The 25,406-nt window shown below is 41.9% G+C and overlaps 1 protein-coding gene across 2 annotated transcripts in view; it reads left to right on the top strand.

Moving 5' to 3' along the window:
* Nucleotides 1-11,799: 11,799 nt before the first annotated feature.
* Nucleotides 11,800-25,406, top strand: part of Zkscan1 (zinc finger with KRAB and SCAN domains 1) — a 41,191-nt gene continuing 27,584 nt past the window's right edge. The window contains exons 1-5 of one of the 2 annotated variants that reach the window (XM_005328432.4): nt 11,800-11,953; nt 19,748-20,262; nt 20,552-20,705; nt 22,689-22,780; nt 23,081-23,207. In XM_005328432.4, coding sequence (XP_005328489.1) covers nt 19,837-20,262; nt 20,552-20,705; nt 22,689-22,780; nt 23,081-23,207 — 799 coding nt within the window. In that variant the 5' untranslated portion in view covers nt 11,800-11,953; nt 19,748-19,836. The remainder of the gene's footprint in view (nt 11,954-19,747; nt 20,263-20,551; nt 20,706-22,688; nt 22,781-23,080; nt 23,208-25,406) is intronic. The other variant, XM_021728535.3, reaches the window with a different exon arrangement.

Consider the following 25,406-nt stretch of genomic DNA (forward strand, 5'->3'; position numbering starts at 1 on the left):
AGCCTGGGTCTGGATGTACTGGAGCCACATGGGCCCACCAGCCCTGTTTACAGAAGGAGAGAGGGAGCCAGAACACATGACCCTGTTGCTGAGGGACCAGGATCAAACACATCCCTGAAGTCCAGAGCCCTGGTGCCTCAGCCTTCTTGTTTCTGGGCTGCAGCACCAGAAGCAGTGCAGAGGAGTTTGTTTACTTGCTGGGTGAGAGACGTTTGCACAGGGAAGGTGTCAGCAGCTGCCATCTGGCTGTTCTGGCTGAGAGCACAGCATTTGCAGGTCAGGCCTCCTCTGACCTCCTGTCCCCGCCAGCACTGCATCTGAGATCCTCATCTCTTCTTTGAGAGTGAATGTTGACAATACAGGAGAAATTGGGTGTTTTTTTTTTTAAGAAAAGCCTATTTTTACATTTTCCTCCATATAATACATACCAAAACCAAAAGAAAAACTGTGTAGGATGTTTCCCTGTTTTAATATGCAAGGTGGTAACAAAGGCAGTTTTCTGTGCTTACAGAATGGTGAGGTGGGCTGGGGTGTAGCCCAGTGGTGTGCACAAGGCTTGCCTGTTGTGCACAAGGCCCTGGGCTTGATCCCCAGCACCAAGTGGGTACCTATAAAGTACCTTGCAGTTTACAAAGCATTGCCATTTGCACAATTTCATATAAGCCTCAAAAGAGCTAGGTAGGTAGCTATCGCCAAAATCATTCCTAATTTACAGATGAGGAGCAGCAACATAGAGAAGTCAAGTCAATCCACAAAACCACACACCCAACAAGAAGCTAAGGCAGAAAATGACTCCAGATCTTATGCTCTTTCCATTCTGTCATCCTTGCTCCCATTGGCTGAAAGTAAGGCAAGCAGAGAGCCTGTTCCCATACACAACCACCTTGCAGAAGTCTCCTGGGAGAAGAACCTCACATCTCAGGGATGTGGTGGAAGCCAAGATGGTGAGCCAGAAGGGCACGCTCCAGGATCCTGGGGTCCATCCTTGGATACCACCAAGAGGGCTTTCCCTACAAGCCAGATGAACCTTTCCATGGAGAGACTGAGATCCAACCTTGTGAAATTGCAGGTAACATTGAGTGTCCTGCCAACCAACTGAAATCACAGAGGTAAGGGAGTCAGCAAGTGACAGAATTATGGAAATTTCCTTCCAATGCTTGCCCCTGTCTCTCTGCATTGAACCTGCACACATCCACCTATGGGCAGCTGCCCTGACTACTTCTTCCTTTTATAATCCCAAACACCAAACCCACCCAATAGGCATCTTTCCATCTTCCTCCCCTTTCTCTCTCTACCTCTGTCCCCAGAATCCAGCTCTACAGCCCAGTCCAAATTGCTTGGATCAGTGCAGCCAGTTAGAACTTCTCTGACCACTCAAAGGCCTCGGCTCTGCCTCAGCACCCATAGTCAAGCCACCAGACTCCTTCCTGGTTCTCCTCTCTTTCCCCAATTTCTCCCTCAGTGATCACCTTCCTAAAATAATAAACATGTTGTTTTGTTTTTCAGTTTTCAAAGTACCTTTGCGTATGTGCATCTATTCATACATTCCCACACATCTTTTTCAAGGTGCAAGATCTCTATGCATTTCCCCCATAAACTATTTTTTTCTGTCTTCCCTTTCAGTATGCATGAATTCTGCTGGTCACCATTCTTGCAATCAACCCACGTTCAGCTGTTTCATCACCTTCCTGATAAAATGCTATTTATAATCTTTCAAGTTCCCTTCCCACTGCAAGGCCTCCCTCCCTTCAAAATTCAGACTTGACCTTCTCCTTTATCTTTTTTTTCCCTCTATATTCAGGGACTGTCATAGATTGGTAAAATCATACCATAACCCCTAGAACCAGAAACTCTTGGGATCTTGTGGCAGGTAAATGACAGCTCAGCCCATAGCCATTCCACCCTGTGCTGCCTGGATGTGTTTGTGTGTCTGTTGTGTGCTGTCTTGTGCTTTAAAGCTCCTTGGAGCTGTGATGCATGATGTTCCTTTTTCTTTCTTTTTTTTTTTTTTTTGGTACTGGGATTTGAACCCAGGGGCACTTAACCACTGATCCACATCCCCAGCCTTTTTGTATTTTATTGAGAGACAGGGTCTCACTGAGTTGCTTAGGGCCTTGCTAAGTAGCTAAGCCTGGCTTTGAACTTGCGATCCTCCTGCTTCAGCCTCCAGAGCCGCTGGGATTACAGGCGTGAGCCCCCACACCCAGCTCCTCTTTCTTTATAAATTACTCAAATGTTCAGAATATGTAATGGATTGGTTCATCGGCTCTCTAGATTCCAGGCCAATCCTGACATGTGCTCCCTGTCCTCTGGGATATGCTAGAGGCAAAATCGGAGAGGTGTTGATATAAGTGACTCCCAGTTTTTCTATGATTGAAACCCTAGGGCTGGAGTTGAGGCTCAGTGATAGTGTGCTTGCCTAGGACATGTGAGGCACTGGGTTTGATCCTCAGCACCATATAAAAAATAAATAAATAAAATAAAGTTATAAAAGGTGTTTAAAAAAAGAAAGAGAGAAAGAAACCCCAATGATCAAAAAAGACTTTGTAGATTGCTATCAGGAGCAGGGGGAGGGGCCCAGCTCCTAAAAAAGAGCAGGATCAAAGCCTAAGTCAGTCCTAAATGGACTCGTGCCCTAGGCAAATGCTTAAATCGAAACATCAGGCACAGGAAAAAGGTAGGAGTCCAGAAACAAGGACTAAGAAACAAGGTAAAAGGAGACCTGGTTTCTCAAACCAAATAGAAGTCTAGTTATGAACCTGGTGCTACAGGTGAGGGGCAGCTCATCTGTGGTTGGACCAATGGTCCCAGCTGACAGGACTCAAGTAGAACTTGACTTTCTCCTCCTTCTGGATCACCTTTATGTTGCTTTCTTGTACTTACAACTTAAGGACAGAAGAAATGGCACCCTGGTCCAAAACCACGATTTGCCAGATCTAATATTCTGTCATTATGAGGGATATTTTTCTAAATGTGCACATATATCCTGAAAAAAAAAATAAATAAACCCAAATGTATTCTTAGCTGGGCATGGTGGCAAGGAGCTGCAATCCCAGCAGTTTGGGAAGCTGGGGCAAGGAGTATTGCAAGTCCAAAGCCAGCAATTTATTGAGGCCATAAGCAACTAAAGAAGACCCTGTCTCAAAATTTTTAAAAAATAAAAAGGGGGGCTAGAGAGATGGCTCAGTTGTCCTGGGTTCAATCTCTTGTACTTTAAAAAAAAAAAAAGTATCCTCAAAACAGCTAGATTGATTGATTAGTTGATTTTTCTTTTCTTTTTTTTTTTTTATACTAGGAACCAAACCCAGGGACGCTCAACCACTGGGAATGTGTTCCCAGCCCTTTTATTTTTTATTTTGAGACAGGGTCTCCCTAAGTTGCTGAGGACTCGCTAAGTTGCTGAGGCTGGCCTTGAACTTGCAATCCTCCTGACTCAGCCTCTCAAGCCGTTGAGATGACAGGACTTGGCAACAACTAGATTTTTTTTTATATACAATTAATTAGAGATTTATGAGTTACGCTCCTCATCCTGTCCAGGCGCTGGTCAGCCTCAAAAAACCTCAGGCTTGCATCTTCCACTGAGCTACCACAACCCTGATAAATGCACTTTAAGGGATCATCTAGTGTCCCTTTTTTTCTGATACGATATTCCCAACAAGAAAGGACCCCTCTCGGGCTGTAGCTCAATGGCAGAGCGCTCACCTAGCAAGTGTGAGGCACTGGGTTCGATTCTTAGCACCACATAAAAAAGAAATAAAGATATTGTGTCCATTTACAACTAAAAAATTATTTTAAAAAAAGAAAAAAGAGAGGACCCCTCTCTTTGACCATCTTTGAAACTATCCTTCTCAAAGGCAAAGCTTTTTCTTATATTTCATAAAGCTTTTGCTTACCTGGGGCCAGAAGCGACATTCCAGAGGCTAGAGATTTACACATGTCTTTGCCCTGCCTCCTGCAGTCACAAAGAAGAAATCTTTTTTCTTTTCTACATGTAGAAGCAAGAGTCACACTCTGTTCTGAGTCAAATTGTGCCTTCCTCTCAAATTCACATGTTGAAGTCCTAACCCCCACTACCTCAAAATGCATCTATATTTGGAGATAGGGCCTTTAAAGAAGTCATGAAGTTAAAAGGGTGGGCCCTAATCCCACATAAAAGGTATCCTCACAAGAAGAGGAGATCAGGACACACACACACACACATACACACACACACACACACACACACACACACACACACACACACACGAAAGACCACATGAAGGCCCAGGTTGAAGATGGCCATTAGAAGCCAAGCAGAGAAGCCTTAGTTTGGACCCAAACCCACCTTGATCTTGGACTTCTGACTCTGGAATTATGAGAAAGTAAATTTCTGTTGTTTAAGTCCCCACAGTTGTGGCACTTTGTTATAGTAGTTCTAGCAAATTCCATGGGCGCTCTCCCAAAGTCCTCAGCCTAAGCACACCCCACTCCTCTCGCTGAGGCCAAAAAGAAGGTTTCTCTGTCCTTCCTCACATTGGCAACTCTCAAGCGGCTACACTCCAATTTGTTCCAGGGCCTGGAAGGTTAAGCCCGGCATCCAAGTGACATGGCTGTTATGAAGAAAGTCACACATCTCTGTTGGACTCTGTGCTGCTGTCCAAGGACTCCAAGAATTTTTTTTTTTAACTTTTATTGACTCACACTCTTGAAACTTTAAGCTTAGAGTCTCTCTCTTTTTTTAATTTGGTATTGAGGATTGAACCCCTTTTACCACTGAGATCCACCCCTTGGCCGTTTTATTTTACTTTTCTATCTTAAGTCAGAGTTTTGCTAAGTTGCCGATGAACTCCCTAAATTGCTGACACTGGCCTAGAACTTGTGAACCTCCTGCCTCATCTCCTGAAGTGATGGATTTATAGGTGAGCACCATAGTACCTGGCAAGCTGAGAGTCTTAATTTGCTTTCTGTTGCCATAACAGAACACCTGACACCAGGTAATGTATAAAGGATAGAAGTTTATTTGCTCTACATTTCTAGAAGCCTGGAAGTCTAAGAGCATGGTGTTGGGCTTTCTTGCTACATGATCATGTGGCAGATAGCATCACATGAGCAGAGCAAATGTATCAGCTTGGGTCCTCCTTTTCTCATAAAGTCACTAATGCCCTGAGGGGACCCTAACTGCATGACCTCTTCTAATCCTAATTACCTCCCCCAAACCCCTCGTCCAATGACGATTAACAAGCAGATTTGGAAAATAAGTCTCTAACACATGAATGTTGGGGGGATACCTTCAAACTAAAGCAGAGCTCATGAAGAATTCCAGGCCTTGTTCACTCATATTGCTGTCAAAAAAAAAATCATCTCCCACCTACAGTTATTTCATACTCAATTTTTCTAGACTGATGCCTATCTCGAGCTTTCTAGCATAGGCCACCCTCACAAAGATTTGAGACCCAAAATCACATGATCTGAGTAGACCAAAGGCTTTCCAGCTAAATTTAGTTCTTAGTACATAACAGAATCAAATAGAGATTTTATCTGTGGGCTTTACCATAAATCCAGGGCTCCATGAGCTCTCACAGAGAGAACCCCAGGGAGCTTAAAAAAATAAAAGCCTCACTAGATTCAAGAGGAAACACACCCTCAGGGTCCCTAGTATGTTAGCAACAAAGTCAGTCTGTTTTTATTAACCAGCTTTTGCAATACAAAGTAAAAGTTGGGAGCTTGTGATTTCTAGTGGGGCCTTCAGGAACTTTTGTTTATTCAGGGCAAACTGCCAGTCTTCAAGCAGTGTATCTCTTTGTAATTATAAATCATTATGTTTCATAATTCTTTCAACACTTTTACTTTTGAGTTCTTTCAAAACTCTTGGACAGAAGCCACCCAAGCTCGTTAGGTGAGTTTGTTTGCAAACAGGTCTAGAATATCAAGGGTTACCAAAGAGTATTTCCTGTACTCCCTAGGACTATTCGTGGAACAGCAACCTCATTTCTTGGAATCTATCCTTAGGAAACAACCAGAGATGTCTATAAAAACATCTTGTTATTGGGCACACTGGTGCACACCTGTAATCCCAGCGACCCAAGAGGCCGAGGCAGGAGGATCACAAGTTAGAGACCAGCCTCAGCAACTTAACAAGACCCTAAGCAACCTACCAAGACTGTTAGATAGTAGCTAGCAGTGAGCAGTGAAATGCAGGCCAGGTCATAGTGTTCTTTAAATTACTTTAGGGTCTGCTTTAAACTACTTCCAAAGTAGAAGAGAAAGCAAAGAGTGATAGTTAATTTGTAGAAAATAAACAGAAGCAAGGGAGCTAGTTGAAAATCACATCAAGAGAAAAGGATTAATGGGACTAACTTTTTTAATATATACCTTTATTTTATTTATTTACTTTTATGTGGTGCTGAGGATGGAACCCAGCGCCTCACACATGCTAAGCAAACGCCCTAACGCTGAGCCACAACTCCAGCCCCTGGGACTAGCTCTTGACAGAGTCCACTGAGTTAGGAATTAAGGCTCCTGGGAAGGAAGATTCCTTTGGTAGGACAGGTGCACTAAGGTAACTTCTAACCAGCTACTGACCCCAGTGCCCACATTAACATGGGATTGACTTGTAGATGAAGCCGCCCCTAAATAGGATGGCCACTAAGAAAGTTCCAGAGAGAACCAATTAAGGTCAAAAACTCCACCGCCCAACGTGAAGGAGGAGTTGAACACCTGATTGGCAAAGAGTACAGAAGGTGGTCCCCAACTCTCCTGGTCAACATCAAAGAGTCATAAAATTTGGGGACAGCATTGTCTCTTTTGTCCACCTCTGCACAGAGACGGCCCTCTCTCTCTCTCTCCCCTCCCTCTCCCTCCCTCTCTCCTTAAGCCTCACTCTTCTTTTCCTTTTTTTCACCTCACTTTCACTTAACAAGAAAGTTCTCTTGCATGGCTTATGGTGTCTGACTTTAAAGGACTGGAGATGTGGCTCAGTGGTTAGCCCCTGGGTTCAATCCCAGTATCAAAAAAAAAAAAAGTCTTGTAATGCACAAATATGTGTTGCTTTTCCCATAGCTTCACTGTGAAATTGTCTCACTCAGTACTTCACAGTATTATTCTCTCCCCCACCACCCCACCATGGATCTAAGCTCCATCATTTGCAGATTAAGATTATGACAAAAATAAAAATAATGATCAAGTGATAAGTCACTTCAGTGTTTACTGAATGCCAAGCATTTTGCTAGGCACTTTATACAAAGTATGTCATTTAACTCTAAGACCTTCTGATGTTAGTATCCTGATGGCCATAATCAATGATCAGCAATTATTAATGATCACAATGGGATGTCCCCCAAAAGCTCAAGTGTGAGACAATGCAAGAAAATTTAAAGGTGAAATGTTGGATTATGAGACCTTAACCTAATGGGTACATTGCTCCACCTGGATGGAGTAGCTGGGTGGTAATAGCACACAGGTAGGGTGTGGCTGGAGGAGTAGGTCTCTGAGGAGGTGCCTTTAGGGCAGTTTATTTGGTCTCCTATGAGTACAGCCCTCTCTGTTCTTCCTTGTTGCCATGTCCTGAGCTGCTTTCCTCCTCTACACTCTTCCGCCATGATGTTCACCCCAGACCCAAGGCACCAGAATCAACCATCTATGGTCTGAGACCTCTGAAACCGGGAGCCCCAAATAAACTTTTCCTCCTTTGTGTCATTCTTTTGTATCTTTTGGTCACAGCAATGGAAAAGCTGACTAAAACCCACCATTTTACAGATAAAGAAACTGAAGTCTCTTCAGTCATTCCAAAGAACAGGCAGATTCTCTGAAGAAAAGATTCTAGACACTTGTCCAGTATGGCAGACATGTTGGTTAATCTACTTATATCAGTGCCCCTTACATATGTATAAGCCAGAGGTTGGACGCACTTTATGTGCAAAGAAGTAACTTTTTTTTTCTTTTTGTGGTGATAGTAGAGATGAAATCCTTGTGCATGCTAGGCAAGTGCTTTTCCACTGAGCCTCAAAGAAGTGACCTGTTTAGCTGTTTTCGATGGAAAGGAGCCAACACTTCAAACAAAGGATTACGTCATATTTTTGATAATATGCTGTCAGTTTCCCATGATATGGTTTATTTTAACATCATTTACTGTATATCACTCTACAGTATACTCTGTGCCAGTGTCCTCACAAAGGACAGCTATTTTGCCCCATTGATAATTTGAAACAGAGGACATTCCCTCAAAATAAATTGACCTCTTAGTTCTATAAAATACTTTGACAAATGCATTTCTTATATTACATATCATCTAAGTGTGTAATATTTTGTTCAGTTGAACATTTAATAGAAGTAACTTTTGCAGCAGCAGTTTATTATGCCATTTTCACAATAAATTCAAAAATATTTTCAAATGTTCTAATCATTTACCTATTACTTTTCTAAAAAAAAAAAGTCCCCTGGGGCTGGGGTTATGGTTCAGTTGGTAGAGTGCTTGTCTCGCATGCACATGGCCCTGGGTTCAATCCCCAGCAACACCTCCCCTCCCCACCCCCACCAAAAAAAGCCCTCTAAGGATGGGGATGTAGCTCAGTGGTAGATTATTTATTTGGCATGCCTGAGCCCCTGGGCAGGATCCTCTGCATGGCAACACAACACCAAAACACATATACACACAATAATTATTTCAAAGTTACTGTAGGTGGTATATTTGTTGCTCAGATTAGGTTTTTATTATTTTATCCCACATCTGAAGCAATGGAATGAAAATGGTTAAACTGAGACTGGTATTTCTAATTTAATATTTCCTTTTCTTATAGAGAGATTTATGTTTTGGTTTTGTTTTCTTCTAAGCTGGAAATTCCAATTCTTCTGTGTTTCTTATGGTTTCTGTAGAACGTGTTCCCTATCTTTGGGAAAAAGGAAAGAATAACAGAAATGTGATCTACCAACCTGTACCCTCCACCCGGTCCCTCATCACACACACCTGACAGGTGTTCCAGGAAGGCTCTTTTCAGTCAAAGCCACATTACCCACAGTGCAAATCAATATTTGAGTAGCACTTATCAGCAGCTTTCTCAGGCACTAGCTCATCTTGTCCTGGGTGATAGAGAGGGAACTACAACATTGTTTGGTTCATTGTTTTAGTAACCTATTGTAACTGGGCAAAAGGAAAAGAAGGATTACACAGTCAGGCAGTGTTGACTCAGACCTATCTGAGGTGTCTTTGCCCTGGACTTTTTCTTCTGTCCAGATGGCCCATCGCTGGAATATTCTATGCCTGCTTTTTCCTGTTCCAGCTATCCACCTTGCCTGTGAAGTATCAGGCCTCCTGCAAGCAGGGCCAGTGGACACTCACAGATGCCATGTGAGTCACTACCAATTCTGAGGTGCTGAGGGCCACAAAAAAAGTGTTGGGAAATTTATTCTGGTATAAGATCATGAGGCCAAGAACCGAGAACAACCAGCTGCATCTGTCAACATTCAGGGCCAATTTCCTCCCCTGAGAATCTCTTGAGCTCACTTCCAGGATGCACAGAGAATTTCCTCTTGCAACTTGAAGAAAAAGACTCAATTTCTTTCCTTTCCAAGAAGAAAGGAAGGGGAAGGTCAGCATCATCTCATAAGCAGGTGGATCTTTATTTACAGAAATCCCTTAAGGGACTTTGTTTAATAGAAACAAATTTTTACCTCCTCATGGACCTCCTTAAACAGGAGGTAAAAATTGGGCCACTCATTTTCATATTGTCTGCACACAACAAAACTCCTTTTCCTGGAGCAGAAAAAGGCACAGGTTACAGAAGGCCCCAAGGGTGGGCAATCTAAATAGATTAAAAAGTCCAGAGTGAGGAAACTTCAGCCTGGTCTCAGTCAACAATGTCTGAATGTTTAATCTTTCCATCACTTCATCTTGCCCAACTAAAAAAATACAGAGGGAGGGTACATGTGTATGTGTTTTTATGTCCTATGAAAGTAAGTTTATTTGCTGAGTACTATTATTTATTTACTCATTTTGTGTGTGTGTGTGTGTGTGTGTGTGTGTGTGTGTGTGTGTGTGTGTGTGTAATGCTGGGAATCTACACTAGGTCCTTCCTCACAATAGGCAAGCACTCTACCACTAAACCACACACCCCCAATCCTGCTGAGTACTATTTAAAATGTGAGAAATTTTTCTCCATTTTGAAAATTTCTTTTAATGACTCTTATTATCTAAAAATCTGAGGGGTTTTTTTTCTTCCTCTTCGAAAAATATGACTATGGTTATTTCAAGATCCTACACTGCTTAGCCACACTAGTTTGAAGAGCACAGGCCTCTCACAGCCAGGTCATGTGCTGGACAGACAGGCAGCTCCTCACAGTTCCACCTCGCCCCAGGGAACAAATTAATTTATCCCAGCCATTGATAGCCTGCTCTCTGTGGGCTTTCAGGGAGGAGAGTGGGGAAGACTGACAAAAAAGAATTCAGCCCTCAGTAGAATAAAACTCCAAGAGATTGTTAGGATCCTAGAGGAAAGGAGACATGAGGAAGAATTTGGAGGAAGCAGAGGGCTTAAAAGGAGGGTGAGGAGGGCAAGCATTAGAGAGCTGACCAGGGACAGAATCTTTATGACTCAGAAACTTAAAAATGTTGAATGTTTACCTTAAGATTTTTCCAGTTCTGTGCTGTTATAATCTTCTCTGTATATTCAGAAACCAAAGATAAAATTTATTGTGCATGATAACCTAATGTTAGTGGATCTTTCAGGAAACAAACAAAACAAAAAAAAAAGGGAGGGGAGGGGGTGTTATTCCAAGGCAGGGGACACAAAGAAGACAAAAAAGTAACAGCAGGACAAGCAGCTTCAACCCAGTCAACCTCTTGGGTTTTGGAAAATGGGTAAAATAATATGAATATGTATTTACATTTGAGAATGCATAAGAAAAAGATAAATTAAACCATTGTAGTTGGGTTAAGGCAGAGGGATTATAGGTGATTGTTTTTCTCCATTTTGCAAATTTCTTTTAATGACTCTGTAATTGATTTTGGAGCAATTTTTACAGCTAGCAGGTCATGCAAAAGCTATTCAGTTCACTATCTCCCACCAGCCTGTCTTGGAACGCAGAAGACAGTCACAACCACTGAAGCCTGTGGTCACTTTTAGACAAGGCAGAGCTTGATTCCTGATTCACACCCCCCTACACACACATACCTCAACGCCACCCCCCCAAAGGTGAGGGTGCTAATTATTGTAAGCTGGGAAAGCACCTTGAAGGCAAAAGTGTCTGTGATCACTCTGAACACTTCTTTTAAACTGCTGTAATGGCATATGCCACATAAGCAAAGCACAGAACCTTATAACTAGCTTGTTTGTGAAAAGATGTCCTTTGTCCACAGGTCAAGTTTTTAAAAACACCACCCACTCTATTGGCATACCTCTCCAGGGCCCTGAGAGAAGTTACCAGGGCAGCTTCTTGAAACCAGCCACCCCTGGCTTCACTTTGATCTTTCTCTGTCTACACCCTTGCTTCAGTTCCTCTACTACACACACACAAAATTACTAAGTATTATTATTGCTTGGTAATAACTATAATTACTACAACGACTACCAGAAATGGAAAAGACAGGAGAAATGGAATTCTCATATGTTTGAGCTGGAGAATCTTTGCTGCAGGAAAAGTCTGTATGCCTCTCCCATTCGTCCTCCTAATTACTGGAAGCAGACAGGCCAAGGGGAGTCCCCTCAACGCAGACAGCTTGACTACTCAGGGACAGGGGCCAGGTTTAGAGCTCCAGGAACCGAGATGTAAAGTCCTCCCAGGCTCCTAGAGCGGACCCGGAAGCGCAGCGCGGTCCCGGAAGGCGAGGTGCTGACATACTTCCGGCCTTTGTGACTCATTGTGTCTGTGTGGAGGCGTCGGGAGGGCCTGGGTCCGTGTGCGGTGCCCTTCGGCCGGCCTGAGCCCCAGAGTCAGCTCCCCTTTCTCGCCCAGCGCCCCCAGGCCGCTCCCGGGGCACACGGTGAGACTTGGGGCCGGCCTCTGGGGAGGGCGGGCGGGCCGCAGGGGGGTGTGCGTGGGGTGGGCGCTCCAGCTGCGGCCTGGGGATCCCCTCCGGCGGCCCCGGCGGAACGCGAAGCGAGTCCCTGCCCCTGCCTCCTCCCCAGGCCCAGCCGTAGGAAGCGCTATCTCCCGGGGAGACGCCCCCGCCCCACCCCTGGCACCGGGCGAGAAGGGGTCAGGGTTTCAGTGGCCGGGTCGCTCGGAGACCTGGGGAGAAGCCGTGTGAGGGCCCCTTCCGGGCCCCTAGCCCGCTGTGTCATCATCCTCACTTGACGTTTCTGAGGACGGGGTCGCTATCGAACTGACCCTTGTCTGATTTTTTTGCTCTCCGGTTGTCGCCATTTGCTTTGATTCCGGTGAAGGGTTTGGGGGTTGGCTCTCCCCCTCCCTCTGGGTCCTTGAGGACCTTGAGGTGAAAATGCGGAAGGCCGAGAGCTGGACACGTTTCGAGATGCCGCAGACGTTTACAGATCACCTGCTTTTTTACCCTTTCCCCTCCGCACCCTCAACACTGAGCTGTGATTAAGAAGTATTTGAAGCCTGGTGAATAACGACCTAGTAGCGAATCATAGACAAACTGCTCTCTTTTAGGCTTATGGAATGCTTGAAAAGCACTTAAAAATAAGTCGTCAGGTTAGGTGGATTTTTCAGTTCATCCTGCTTGACTTGGAGTGGGTGAGGAGTGAAGAGAATTTGTGGAAGTCACACTGAGTCATTAGGAGACTGATTCGCTGAGTGACCTTGGATAAGACAAAACATCGTGTCTTAATTTTGTCATCCATAAAATTAGATTTTCTCAAAAGGTCCTTCCAACTTTGAAATGATTTGGTCAGTGGAATTGAAAAAATTCAGCTACAGTTTAGCCTGACACTCCCCCCACCTTCCCCTCCCTTTCCTGCAGTGCCTTCAGTACACAAAAAGATACTTTCATTATAGAGAGTGGCTGTTACATGGACTGGAACCAAAGAAAGCATTTATTGTACCGGCCAGTGCTAGGCGGATTGGAGGCGGTCAATAAATACTTGTTGAATTGTGGAGAATTCATTGTAACCACATCAACAAAGCACTGTTAATGTATATTCTGGCTAAGTATAGAGAAATAGCTTTATTAGGTAGGGAACTACAATGGAGATTTGCCCCAGAATGTTTTTCCCAGGTTTATATCCGTTCTGCATCACTACTCCAAGTTCTTGTTCATTATTTCAGATAGTTTTTCACCAACCTCAAAATGGAAACAGGGAAGCCACCTACTTAATACAGTCATCTCTTGCTGATTCTCTGGTAAATAACCTAATGCTTGACCTAAGCATTTAAAGATTTTTTCCAATATTTTATACTACATCTGACTACAAGTAGGCTAATATTATGTTTAATATTACATTTTCATTCTGTGGTAGAATCAGTTTTTTTGATACCAAGTTGTCTTTTAAGGGTAGCTTTTTCATATTTTAAACAATTTGATATCTCTGTAAAAAAGTAGGGTGGAGGAGCAGATTATTGAAACTTTGACTATGCCCTGGAAAAGATACTGGGAGATTGAGAAAACAGCCTTTGAAATAAACTGAGCTTATAAATAACCCAAGATGTTTGATAAAGTGTTCCTTTTTATCCTTGGTGAAAATTGGTTGCTGGAGGTAATCATATCAAGTGAATGGTATGTGGAATCTTCTTCATCTCAGAGGAACTCCAAATGTAGTTTTCTACTACCCCTCTCACCACTTGACTGATAAGAATACTGAATGTCAGACAAGGTAAATAACTCACTTAGGAGTGGGTAACTTCTGTGTGGGAGACCACATTCACTTTTTTTGGACTGTGCTGCTTTAGGATTTCTCCCATTGCTAATCTTTTAAGCAGGCTGAAAAGTAGAATATACAGTTATAACTCTTAACTTTATTTTTTAAAAATTAAAACGTCTCTAGGGCCTACTAGATGTCAGACACTGTTAAAAGTCCTCTATATATGTTAACTCACTTAATCCTAACGGCTCTATGAGACAAATGTCATTTTTTATTCCCATTGAACAGATGAGGAAACTGATGCATAACAAGGTTAACATGCCTAAGATCAACTAGTAAATGGGGAAAAGCTAACAAAGTCTTCCAAATTCTTCCAAGTACCCTGTAGAACAAATTTGAGGGCAAGATTGAATGCACAAGGGGCAAAAGAATAGTAATATTTAAATTTAAATATTTAAGAAAAGAAATGGAACTAATGCTTTGCAAGGAATCTTGCTGAGTGGCATAAGTAGGAAAAAAACATTTTTAATAATAGTCTGGGGCTGGGGATGTGGCCCAAGCGGTAGTGCGCTCGCCTGGCGTGCGTGCGGCCGGGTTCAATCCTCAGCACCACATACAAACAAAGATGTTGGGTCTGCAGAAAACTAAATAAATAAATATTTTTAAAAAATAATAGTCTGATTGAGGGGGAACTCAAGAAAAATCCTATTACAAAGAAGGAAGCAGCATAAGAAATTATGATCATGACTTAGGGCCTTTAGAGGCTGACGAGAAGTGGTGTGTGCTCAGGTTATCTGGGGAACCTTTGAGAAAAAACTCACCCTTTCCATAGCTGTCAGAACTCTTCTCTGGCATAAGAAAGAGCAGGAGAAAAGAAATATTGAAGGTAGAGAAGAAGACCTGTCCCAGTTGGGAACAGAGGGATTGGGATTTTGCCCATTGTCCTTGTCTCCATCCCTGTGGTCTCACGACCTCCTCAGAGTCTCTTCTTACTGATTGCCAATAACTCAAACAGTGTCTTGCTCCACAGCTGAAACAAGGATAAAATTTTCATAGTAGAGCTTTCTGATAATTGGTCTAGCTAGCTACCACACTAATTCCACTACTTGGTTATCCCCCACTTCCATCGCCGCTTTGTCCCCTCTTAGGGCCTCAGTCACACAGTAACTCAGGTGAAAATAGTAGATGGTAGATGAGGCCTATTCCTGAGCAGTCACTCTTTATAATCACCTTCATAGTGTTTTCTTTTAGAAAGGATCTATGTATCCAGAAGCCCTTCCTTATCCAACGTAAAAATGGTTTAATAGCTTACACTTAGAGTCTCAGAGTTAATTTCAAATCCTATCTCTGCCATTTACTTGCTGTGCAACCCCAGGTGAGTTATTTAATGTCAGTAAAACCTCAGTTGTACCAAGTGAGGTGATAACTGTGGCCATTGCTTAAGATTGTTGGGTGGTCAAGTAAAGTGCTTAATGTAATGGTATTTGGAAAGCACTCAGTAATGCTGGCTGTTACTAGAAGGTTCTTAAGCGGTCATGAGGGGCAAGTGGCATTTCAGCTTGGCTTTGAACAATAAGTAGAATTAGAAAAGGCAGAAATGGGGGCTGGGCATATGGCTCAGTTGGTAGAGCGCTTGCCTTGTATGCACAGGGCCCTGAGTTCAATCCCAGCACCACAAAAAGAAAAGGCAGAGAGGACTGGGAGGAAATTCCAGCCTTTGAGTATGATTCAAAGAAACAGTGGCTGCCAGAACACAGGGCATCAGCAAGACCTGCTGATTAGACTCATTTTGCTGGATGGGAAGGGTTTTTGCACACAGACTGCAAGGCTAGAATTGAGATGAATAATCTGAGAATAAGGTAGCCAATGAATTATGGGAGAGTAGGGAGCAAATGAAGACAAGGAATCAAAGAAGACTAGATCAAATAGTATAACAGACTTCTCTCTGGTCCTAGGAGAATGGATGCCTAGAATGAGGGAAGCAATCAAAGGTGATCCTGAGTGATTGAGATATTAGCCAAACATCTCTAATATCTACTAATTGCTATTAATATCACTCATTGCCACACTCTAGGTAGTAAGAGGGCAGAAGGGAAACTGGAATAGTTCCTCTTGTCTATCTGTGCAGTTTAATTCAATAACATCTGTATAGAATTAAATCACCAGGTTCCCTAGGTAATAAATACAAAAGAAGATTGGAGTCACTGACCTTGTCCATGGAGGGCTTCATTGGGAGGTGACAGACAGGAACTGCAACTCAAATAATGAGAATATAATTGCCTTAAAACAGAAACTGCTAAGGATGTTCAAAGGAAGAAGGTACCTTATTTAATTTGGGGTATCAGGAAAGATTTATGCATCTTGAGCAATGAATAAAAATTCAACCAATAGAGTTGGTACAATGGGAGAATGTTTACAGCAGAGGAGTGAAGGTGAAGGATATGGCCCATGCTTGGGAGCATTGATGGACCGCAGAGGCTGAAACACAAGGCGGGTAAACTTGGAAGAGAAAAGTGGATTGTGTTGTGAACGTGGAAGCTCTTGAACACTGAATTGGTAGCAGTACTACACAAATCTTGGTATGTATGTTGTGTGTATTGGGACAGTGGAGAATGGGAGGTAGAGAAGCTATATGGAGCCCAGGTCCTAATCTAGGTGAGATAGGGATCCTGAATTAAGGTGGTAGAAAGAAATTCTGGGAGTCACAGCAAGAGAGTCTTTCTGCTGTTCATAATGAATTGAAGAAGAAACTATGGCTTCTGGGAAACATTTTGCCTCCAGCTGGGAAAAAGCCAGCCAAAGGAATGATCTTGGGCAACTCCAGTCACTCACTGCCTCTTACAGAAGCATCCTGTCTATTCTCCATGTTCTAGGGGACCTCCTCCTGGAAGTGCCTTTCTTGTATACCTGTCAGTTCTCAGGGCTCCCCTAGCACTTGTATTGAAACCTTAGAACATTCTTTTTTTATTATTTGCATGAAAGAATCATGTTTCTCATCTTTTTATTTCCTTTGGATTTACAGGACACTTTGAAGATTATTTAGGAAGTGAAATAATTACAGCTGAAAGGCCTTTTGAGGGAAAGCTGATCTGGAGTTAGAAAACCAACTATCCCAGCAGGGAGGGTGGGGTGCACAACAGGTCTGAAGGCACCAGTGGGAAAGACTAGAAGATGGTTTGTAATAAGATATTTACCAATTCAAAAATCATTGAAGAAATTAATTAAGGACATGAAGATGAGGTAGAAAAACTAGTCTTATGATAATTCTCAAGATTGAAATAATAATTTTTGTGATAAAACAGTCATCTCAGCTAGGTGCAGTGGCACACGCCAATAATCCTAGTGGTTTGGGAGGCTGAGGCAGGAGGATCGTGAGTTCAAAGCTAGCGCCAGCAATGGTAAGGCACTAAGAAACTCATTGAGACCCTATTTCTAAATAAAATACAAAATAGGGCTAGGGATGTGGCTCTTGGTGGTCTAATGCCCCTGAATTCAATCCCCAGTTCCAGGGGCGGGGAGTGGGGAAGATCATCTCCAAACTTCGCTTTCCATACAGCAGTCCCTCCTTATCTTTGGAGAAGATGTACCAAAGATGCTTCGACCATGTATAGTACTAAACCTATATATGTTGTTATTTAGGTGATGCGGTTTAATTTATGTTGGGTGCAGTGAGATTAACAATAATAACAAATGGAGTAATTAATTCGTTGCAATAAAGTTTGTTTTAAACTTAACGAATTGTTTATTTCTGTTAATTTTCCATCTTAAGTTTTCAGACCACAGTTGATTGCAGGTGACTAAAACCACAGAAAACAAAATAGCAGATAAGGGGGACCACTGTACATTCCTATCAGTAGAAACTATAAAAATTACATACATGCACTGTTCTACCGTTGTTTTGTATAATAAAACAAAATGTATGAAATTGTGCTATTAAATTACCCTAAAACAATTTTTGTGTTCTTAATTGTATATAACCCCTTTTCCACCAGAATTGTTAATTATGTTTTAGGCAAGCTGTGTAATTAAAAATGCTTTTCTAAAAGCTAGGGATGTAGCTTCGTGGCAGAGTGCTCCCTAGCATGCTCAAGACCCTGGGTTTAATGCTTTGCTAGTTTAAAACTTTGTTTAATTTGCTGGGATACAGCAGTTAGATGGTCTGTTTCTAAAACTTCAATTTGGTGCTTAGTTTTGTTGTTGTTGTTGTTGTTGTTGTTTTAATGTAATTTTAGACCTTTATTTTAGTTATTTATATGTGTTGCTGAGGATCCAACCCTATGCTTCATACATACTAGCTAGGCAAGTGCTCTATCACTGAGCTACAGCTCCAGTCCTGGTGCTTAATTTGATAGCTATGGAGGTGAAAGTGATGCTTCACAAAGGTTTATAGAGGTGGAAGAATCGCACACATTTGTTCAGGTCAGTAAATCATGAACCACCATCCATACTAAATATTTGTTATTGAAATTCAGAGAGTGCATTTTCATTTTCCATGACCTTTACTCAGTAGTCTGCAAATTAATCAGAAGGTTGGGCTTTATTCATTTTTTCTTTTTTCACGTCTATAAGATTTTAAGCAGGTTAGAAAGTAGTTCCACGTTTTTAAAGAATGTATATACAAAGATATTTTCAGTATACTTTTGGTATCATTTTTGGCACTTAGAATTACATAATAATAGGAACACTTGTGTATCTATTCCCTTAATTGTTTTTACTGCACTTTTTTTGAGCCAGCTGCTTTCTCACTCACTGGTGAGTTTTTGTTTAGATTGATTTTAGTTTTTACAATGTAATCCGACTAATACCTCCTCGCTCTCCATAGAAGCTTCAAGTGTTATTTTTTTGTGTTTGCATCATGAGTATTTCCTCTTTTTTTTTTTTTTTTTAAAGAGAGAGTGAGAGAGGAGAGAGAGAGAGAGAGAGAATTTTTTAATATTTATTTTTTAGTTCTCGGCGGACACAACATCGTTGTTGGTATGTGGTGCTGAGGATCGAACCCGGGGCCGCACGCATGCCAGGCGAGCGCGCTACCGCTTGAGCCACATCCCCAGCCCGAGTATTTCCTCTTAATTGTAGTCTCTGCAAGAATCTTTAAAGTTGCTGGTCTTTTTTATGAAGGTGAGGTTAAAGGTAGACAGGAGAGGGGCTGGGATTGTGGCTCAGTGGTTGAGTACATGTTTCATACATGTAAGGCCCTGTGTTCAATGCTCAGCACCACATTAAAAAATAAATAAAGGTGTCTATCTACATCTTAAAAAAAAAGAGAGAGGATGATTGATGATTTCGAATAAAAGTAATAGAAATCACTAGATGATATATTAGCAAGTCCTGGGGCTTCAATTTTGACTTCCTGTTGACTATACTGGGTATTCACCTGCTACCAAAAAAATAATTTAAACTGTCTTTAAGACTCGGTTATATCATCCGTCAAATGGTACTAATAATGCTGCTGGGGTTGGTGTGGGGACAAAAGAAGATTGTGCATGTACTGTGCTTAACCTGATACTTGGCACTCTGCTAACTCAGCCCTCTCCAGGGTAAGCACCGTAAATGCAGCATTTCATAACCTGCTGGCCACCTGGAGGGAAGTTGCTCTGATTCCAGGCAAACACCCTGGGGGTGAAGGTTGCCTGTTTGAGTTTTCTATTTGCAAACCTTTATATCTGGAGTGACAGTGAAGACAGCGTGGCTTTGTGGGGTTGTTGGTTGGTTTTTTCCTTTCCTTTTTTCTTTTTTTTAACTAGGAGTTGAACCCAGGGACACTTTTTACCACTGAGTTACATTCCAGACCTAATTTTTTTTTTTTTTTGAAGCAGAATCTTTTTAAATTGCTGAGCCTGGCCCTGAACTCAGAATCCTCCTGCCTCAGTCTCCCAAATCCCTGGGATTACAGGCATGTGCCACAGTGTCCAGCCTCAGAGGCATTTTAAGTGCCTTCTTGATGTGTAGCCTGGTGTGAAGATTAGTACAGGTCATTTTTATAAAAGTGCTAATAACTTTTTTCAATACTTCAGGAATAGTACAGAAACAAATATAAAGCATCTTCTAGGACAGAAAAGCCAGCACAGACCCGGTTTTCATCACGCCAGTTCCCTGCGCCTGAATGATGACTGCTGAATCAAGGGAAGCAACAGGTCTGTCCCCGCAGGCTGCACAGGAGAAGGATGGGATTGTTATAGTGAAGGTAGAAGAGGAAGATGAAGACGATCACATGTGGGGGCAAGATTCCAATCTGCAGGAGACACCTCCTCCTGACCCAGAGATATTCCGCCAGCGATTCAGGCGGTTTTGTTACCAGAACACTTTTGGGCCTCGAGAAGCTCTAAGTCGACTAAAAGAACTTTGTCATCAGTGGCTGCGACCAGAAATTAACACCAAGGAGCAGATCCTGGAGCTGCTGGTGCTGGAGCAGTTCCTTTCCATTCTGCCTAAGGAGCTTCAAGTATGGCTGCAGGAGTACAGACCCGATAGTGGAGAGGAGGCTGTGACCCTTCTGGAAGACTTGGAGCTTGATCTGTCAGGACAGCAGGTAAGGTTGGTGTGAGAAGAGCATGGACTTTGGAGCTAGGAGAAAATCACTGATTTAATACTCATATTAAGAGTCTTTGTGGTGATTATTCTTCCTGCTCTCCTGGGCTCTTACAAAGTATTTGGGGACTGGGGGTGAGTGTTTGTCATAATGAGGCTCCAGTTTCAGTCCGTGGCAATCCCCAAAAATATGTGTACTGACCTCCTCTTGCAGCTACTCACATATTTATGGTCTTTGTTTTAACATTTTAAAAATGATTTACCCACAAGCTCAACCTGATTATCTACAGGTCCCAGGTCAAGTTCATGGGCCTGAGATGCTTGCCAGAGGGATGGTGCCTCTGGATCCAGTTCAGGAGTCCTCAAGCTTTGACCTTCATCATGAGGCTTCCCAGTCCCATTTCAAGCATTCATCACGGAAGCCCCGACTCTTGCAGTCCCGAGGTAAGAAGCAAGGTTTCATGCAGTGAGAAGCAACTGTTCCAACATGAAATTGCCCTATCCATGTTGTCAAGTGCCTGGGTAAAGAAGCATCCTTTTTATTGTTATGCATAATTGTCGTTGTCACTAAATATTAGGAAAGTATAACTCAGATCAGTGTCAGGAGTTAAATATGGTAAGAGGTAAGTAAACTGCATAATGAACTGGGCGGACATAACATTATTTATTGATTTGTTAGCTTTCAAGATGTCTGGCAGATTTCTATTTTTTTTCATGCAGATTTCTAGTCAAATATTGGGAACAGATGATACACTTCCAGCTAGGTTTTGAAACATTCTTATGTCTTAAATTATCTTTAAAAGGAACATAAATCTTTTTAAAGACTCATTTAAAATGTATAAAGATACCATATGGCATGACTCTTTTGTTATTTTTGAAAATTTCAAACAGAGGAAAACATTTTTTTAGTTGTGCAAATGATAAAAAAAAAATCAGTTGAGGGTCTTATTTTAAAAATCTGTTTTATTTTTTTTCCTTTGAGGGAAATATATCTTTATCCAAATTTAGAATCAAGCAGGTACATATGTCAGTAAAATCAATGAAATGCTAAAAGTACATAATTCAAGAAGTTGATCAAGACACATTACTTAACCAGTGTGTGTGTTCGTGATGACATCTAGGGTGGAAATATTAGATCATGGAGCTTAAAGGGATGTTCTCTCTCCCATGCATCCTAGAGCACAATCAGCAGACATGCTGGAGAAATGTACACAGACCCATGCACTAATGTTGAAATATACCCTTCCAGGACTTGTGGGGTATCTTTACACTCCATAAGTAGAAGTCATAGAGAGTGACATTAGGAAACTAGAGAAGATATTAGTGGTCAGCCCACTAAATTAGCACTTCAGGTTGCCAGAGAAGCAATTTTAGAGACCCAGTGCAGAGTTGTCACTTAGTAAATCGTTCTTGAAAGACTTGAGACATACATTTATTCTCAGTTTTTCCTTTGTCTGTTCATCTTCCAGTGTTTCCTTACTCTCCAAAGATTTCAGTTCAAGATTCTTGATATTTTTGTGTACTTTGCGTTAGTTCTTGTTATTTTACAATTGGAAATAATTACAGGGTTTAGTAATTCAATTTCAAAATCATTTCTGTAATTAATACCTTTGTGGCTCAGTACCATCATCTGTCTACCAGTAACATTTCAGTAGTACTTGGCAAGGGGAGGAAAGAGGGAGCTTAATATTACTTTTATCATTTAAATTTTTTTCTGATTTTTATACATTGCAGCCATTGTGATCATATGATGTGTTATGGATGTCTTTTATTATGTATGTCATCCCATACCTCATACATTCATAAATGTCTCATCAACATTTGAACCATGTATATATTTTATTTAAAAACTTTATTATAACCAAGTGTGAGAAAAGTAGTGGGACAAACATAGCAAAACTTACCTAGAGGTAAGAAGACTCCTGTCTTACCTTATTTTTCTAGATATTACTATGTCAGATTTTTAAAGCTAGGTTGCATTTTTTTTACAAACGTAAGCACAAATGGGATTCTAATATCCTGGTACTATTCCTTAGGCTAGAGGAAAGTGTAAGTCAGATTTGAAACATGATTTGAATGTAGCTGAGACTAGAGTCCTCCCTAGGTTCCAGACCTGGTTCCCCCATTCCTGAGTGACATTAGAAAAGTTATTCACCTTCTCCAGGCCTCAGTTCCCCCCTTTTTAAAGTGGAAGGTTTGGACCAGGTGATTTTAAGGCACTTTTATGACTCCTGTGACTTGCTTAAGAGTAGAGGTCTCAGGAAAACTCAGGTCCTGCTTTCTTTCATTTATGTTCTCTGGAGCTCTCTACTCAGTAGTTAAACATGGAACAGTGAACTTGCTGGTGCAGAAGTGAGAGCGCCTCAGGCCATCAAGGGAGGCTCTGAGCAGAGCTGATTCACTCACAGCTCCTTTCTCCTCCCTCAGCTCTCCCTGCCACTCACGTTCCTGCCCCTCATCACGAGGGGAGTCCCAGAGACCAGGCGATGGCATCTGCACTATTGACAGCAGATTCCCAGGTGAGCTATGGGCCCCTCTGCCCTATTGAGTCCCCATAACTGCCTTCTCCTCCTGGAGCTCCTCTTACAGTCTCCGCCAGGCAGTCATTCTTGATGCCCTACCACAGAGAAGCCCCACTATCCCTCTTTGTTAGTTCTTGCTGCTGCAAACCCCCTCAAGCCCACAAAGCTCTGGTCACATGTTCTTCACCAGTGTCCTGTAGAGATGCCATCAACTCTGTCCCTGACTCTAGGTGTGGGCAATGGGACTGTCCCTGAGATTTGGGAGAACTGAGTGTGGGGAATCTCCTGTTATTTCAGGCAATGGTGAAGATCGAGGACATGGCCGTGTCCCTCATCCTGGAGGAATGGGGATGTCAGAACCTGGCTCGGAGGAATCTCAATAGGGACAGCAGGCAGGAGAATTATGGGAACGTGTTTTCCCAGGGTAAGACTGATGCAGGATTGTTATCTGATAAGATTGTTTTGCTTCTCTGTTAGTTGTGGGAACTCTCTGATATATTCAGTTGAGTGTTGATAAGGATTTTTAAGACTACTGACTATCTTTCTTCAGAACAGGCAGGGAGAACCTTTGTGCTTAGTGAACTCCAAAAGCATAGTACTGTGACTCCCTGATTCCCAGTGTATTTTTGCTCTTTGAAATCAGAAATCAACTCTTGTGCTCTGAGCCTCATCTCTTCAACCACTCATTTACTTGAGAGAATTTCGGTTCCCTTCCCCAAGGGCCACACTTTAGGTTCCTCTGTCAAGGGAATATCTTTTTCCTGGTAGAGATGGCCAAGTAACTGATTATCAGTCTAATCCCAGCCCCTTGAACCTACCAGGCACCCTTCTATGGGCTTCTGTCTTCTTCCATTCTGTGAGAGCATTGCTTGGAGACAACTTTACATTATCCCACTAACTTGCACCTGAAGCTGTCTCAGGATCAGGTTCCCAGTTTTCCAAAACAAATCGTGGTCTTCCACAAAGAGCTCTTGAGTAAAAGTGTGTAGTGAATAAAGAAGTGCAACGGGCATCAGACAGATAAGACAAGGTGATCCAGCTGCCAGTCATTCATGTGATCTCTGCTAGATCTTAACCCCTAGGAGTTAGTGCCACCAAGGAACCCTTAGATATGTACAGTAATAGGGAAGTTCACAGCAAGACTTTATCTTGGGAGGACAGGAATATTGAGCAAAGGGTGAACATAGAGTATCACTAAAAAAAACTCAGGTTTTATTTAAAACCATAGATATATCTGGGCTTTGTAGTTTCTAGGTACTTGCTCTTTGTTCTAGATGGAAATTAAGCCAAAGACTTGATCTGTTTTATTAGCTGTTACTTGCTCTGATAACTTGAAAAAAAAACTTTTAGTAACATTCTGGGAACTGGCCAGACAGTGAATGATGTTGATTTGGAAGTCAAAATGTATACCAATTTCCTCTTCATTGTAATTAGTTCTGTATTTATGGTAGTTTCATCACTAAAGTCAGAAGCTGAATATTATTTAGCTCCCCCATCATTGCCTTCAGGGGTCTATTGTGACACATAGACCCTTAAAGCCAAATAAATAAAGAATAGAGATATTTGGGGTTTCCCAGACAAATGTAAACATAAAATTGTGTATGTCTGTTATATAATTTGCAGTCTTCACTTTTTAAAAGCAACATGACTGGGCCGGGGTTGTAGAGTACTTTGCCTAGCATATGTGAGACACTGAGTTTGATCCTCAGCACCACATAAAAATAAATGAAGAAAACAAAGGATCTATAGCTTAAAAATATATTTAGAACAAACTAAAAGCAACATGACACAAACAGTATAGCAACGTACAATAAAAATTAAACTTTAGTGTTTAAATACACTTAATTACTAAAATGAAGGGGTTAGCTCTACATTTGAAAATTGTTGCATCTTTGTGGGCTGTGCAGAATTATTTTCAGTTTCTTTTCAATTATTCATTGTCAGTTGGTGAAGGTTTTTAATTCTGTTACTAGCAAGTGCCCCCACCACTCTTCACTCCATCTCCATCACTTGAGCACAGCTAGTTCTGTGCTGCTCCCCTGGTGGAAGGAGACTGTTCACTGTGTGTGAAGAGCCCTGCGACCTGCCAGCTTCTGAGTTGTGCCTGTTAACCACCACCTTTTTGAGAAAATGCCAACAGAACTGGAGGAGTATTTGCTTTTCCTTCTTTCACTATATTCCTTTCTGCTAATATTTTCTAGAAAGACCTGTATATTCTCATTTTTAAAAAACTTACAAATATTTGCTGTAAATGGAACATGAGTTTTTCAATATGTATTCCTTTAAATTAATTATCTGGGAATCAAATAATAGAATTATGACCTCCAAATTCCTTTAATTCCTTACCTCACCCTTAACTGGTTTCTCTTCCCTCTGCCCCTTCCCCACTGCCTGTTTATTTCATGTTCTCTCTGCATGTACCCTTTTATTTTCTCTTCTTTCCACTCTGCTTGCCCTCTCATTTTCCAACTCTACTCCACATTGTCCCAATTTTTTCCTTATTTTTTTTCTTTTTATCCTTGATTAATACTGTGAAGTCATTTTGCAGGCATAGAAGCTTCTTGGAAAATAATGTCACTTGATTAATCTTTGTAGTCAAAAGGAAAAGGTGCTATTTGTATTT

Source organism: Ictidomys tridecemlineatus, chromosome 10 (genome assembly GCF_052094955.1).
Source record: "Ictidomys tridecemlineatus isolate mIctTri1 chromosome 10, mIctTri1.hap1, whole genome shotgun sequence".
Lineage (NCBI taxonomy): Eukaryota > Metazoa > Chordata > Mammalia > Rodentia > Sciuridae > Ictidomys > Ictidomys tridecemlineatus.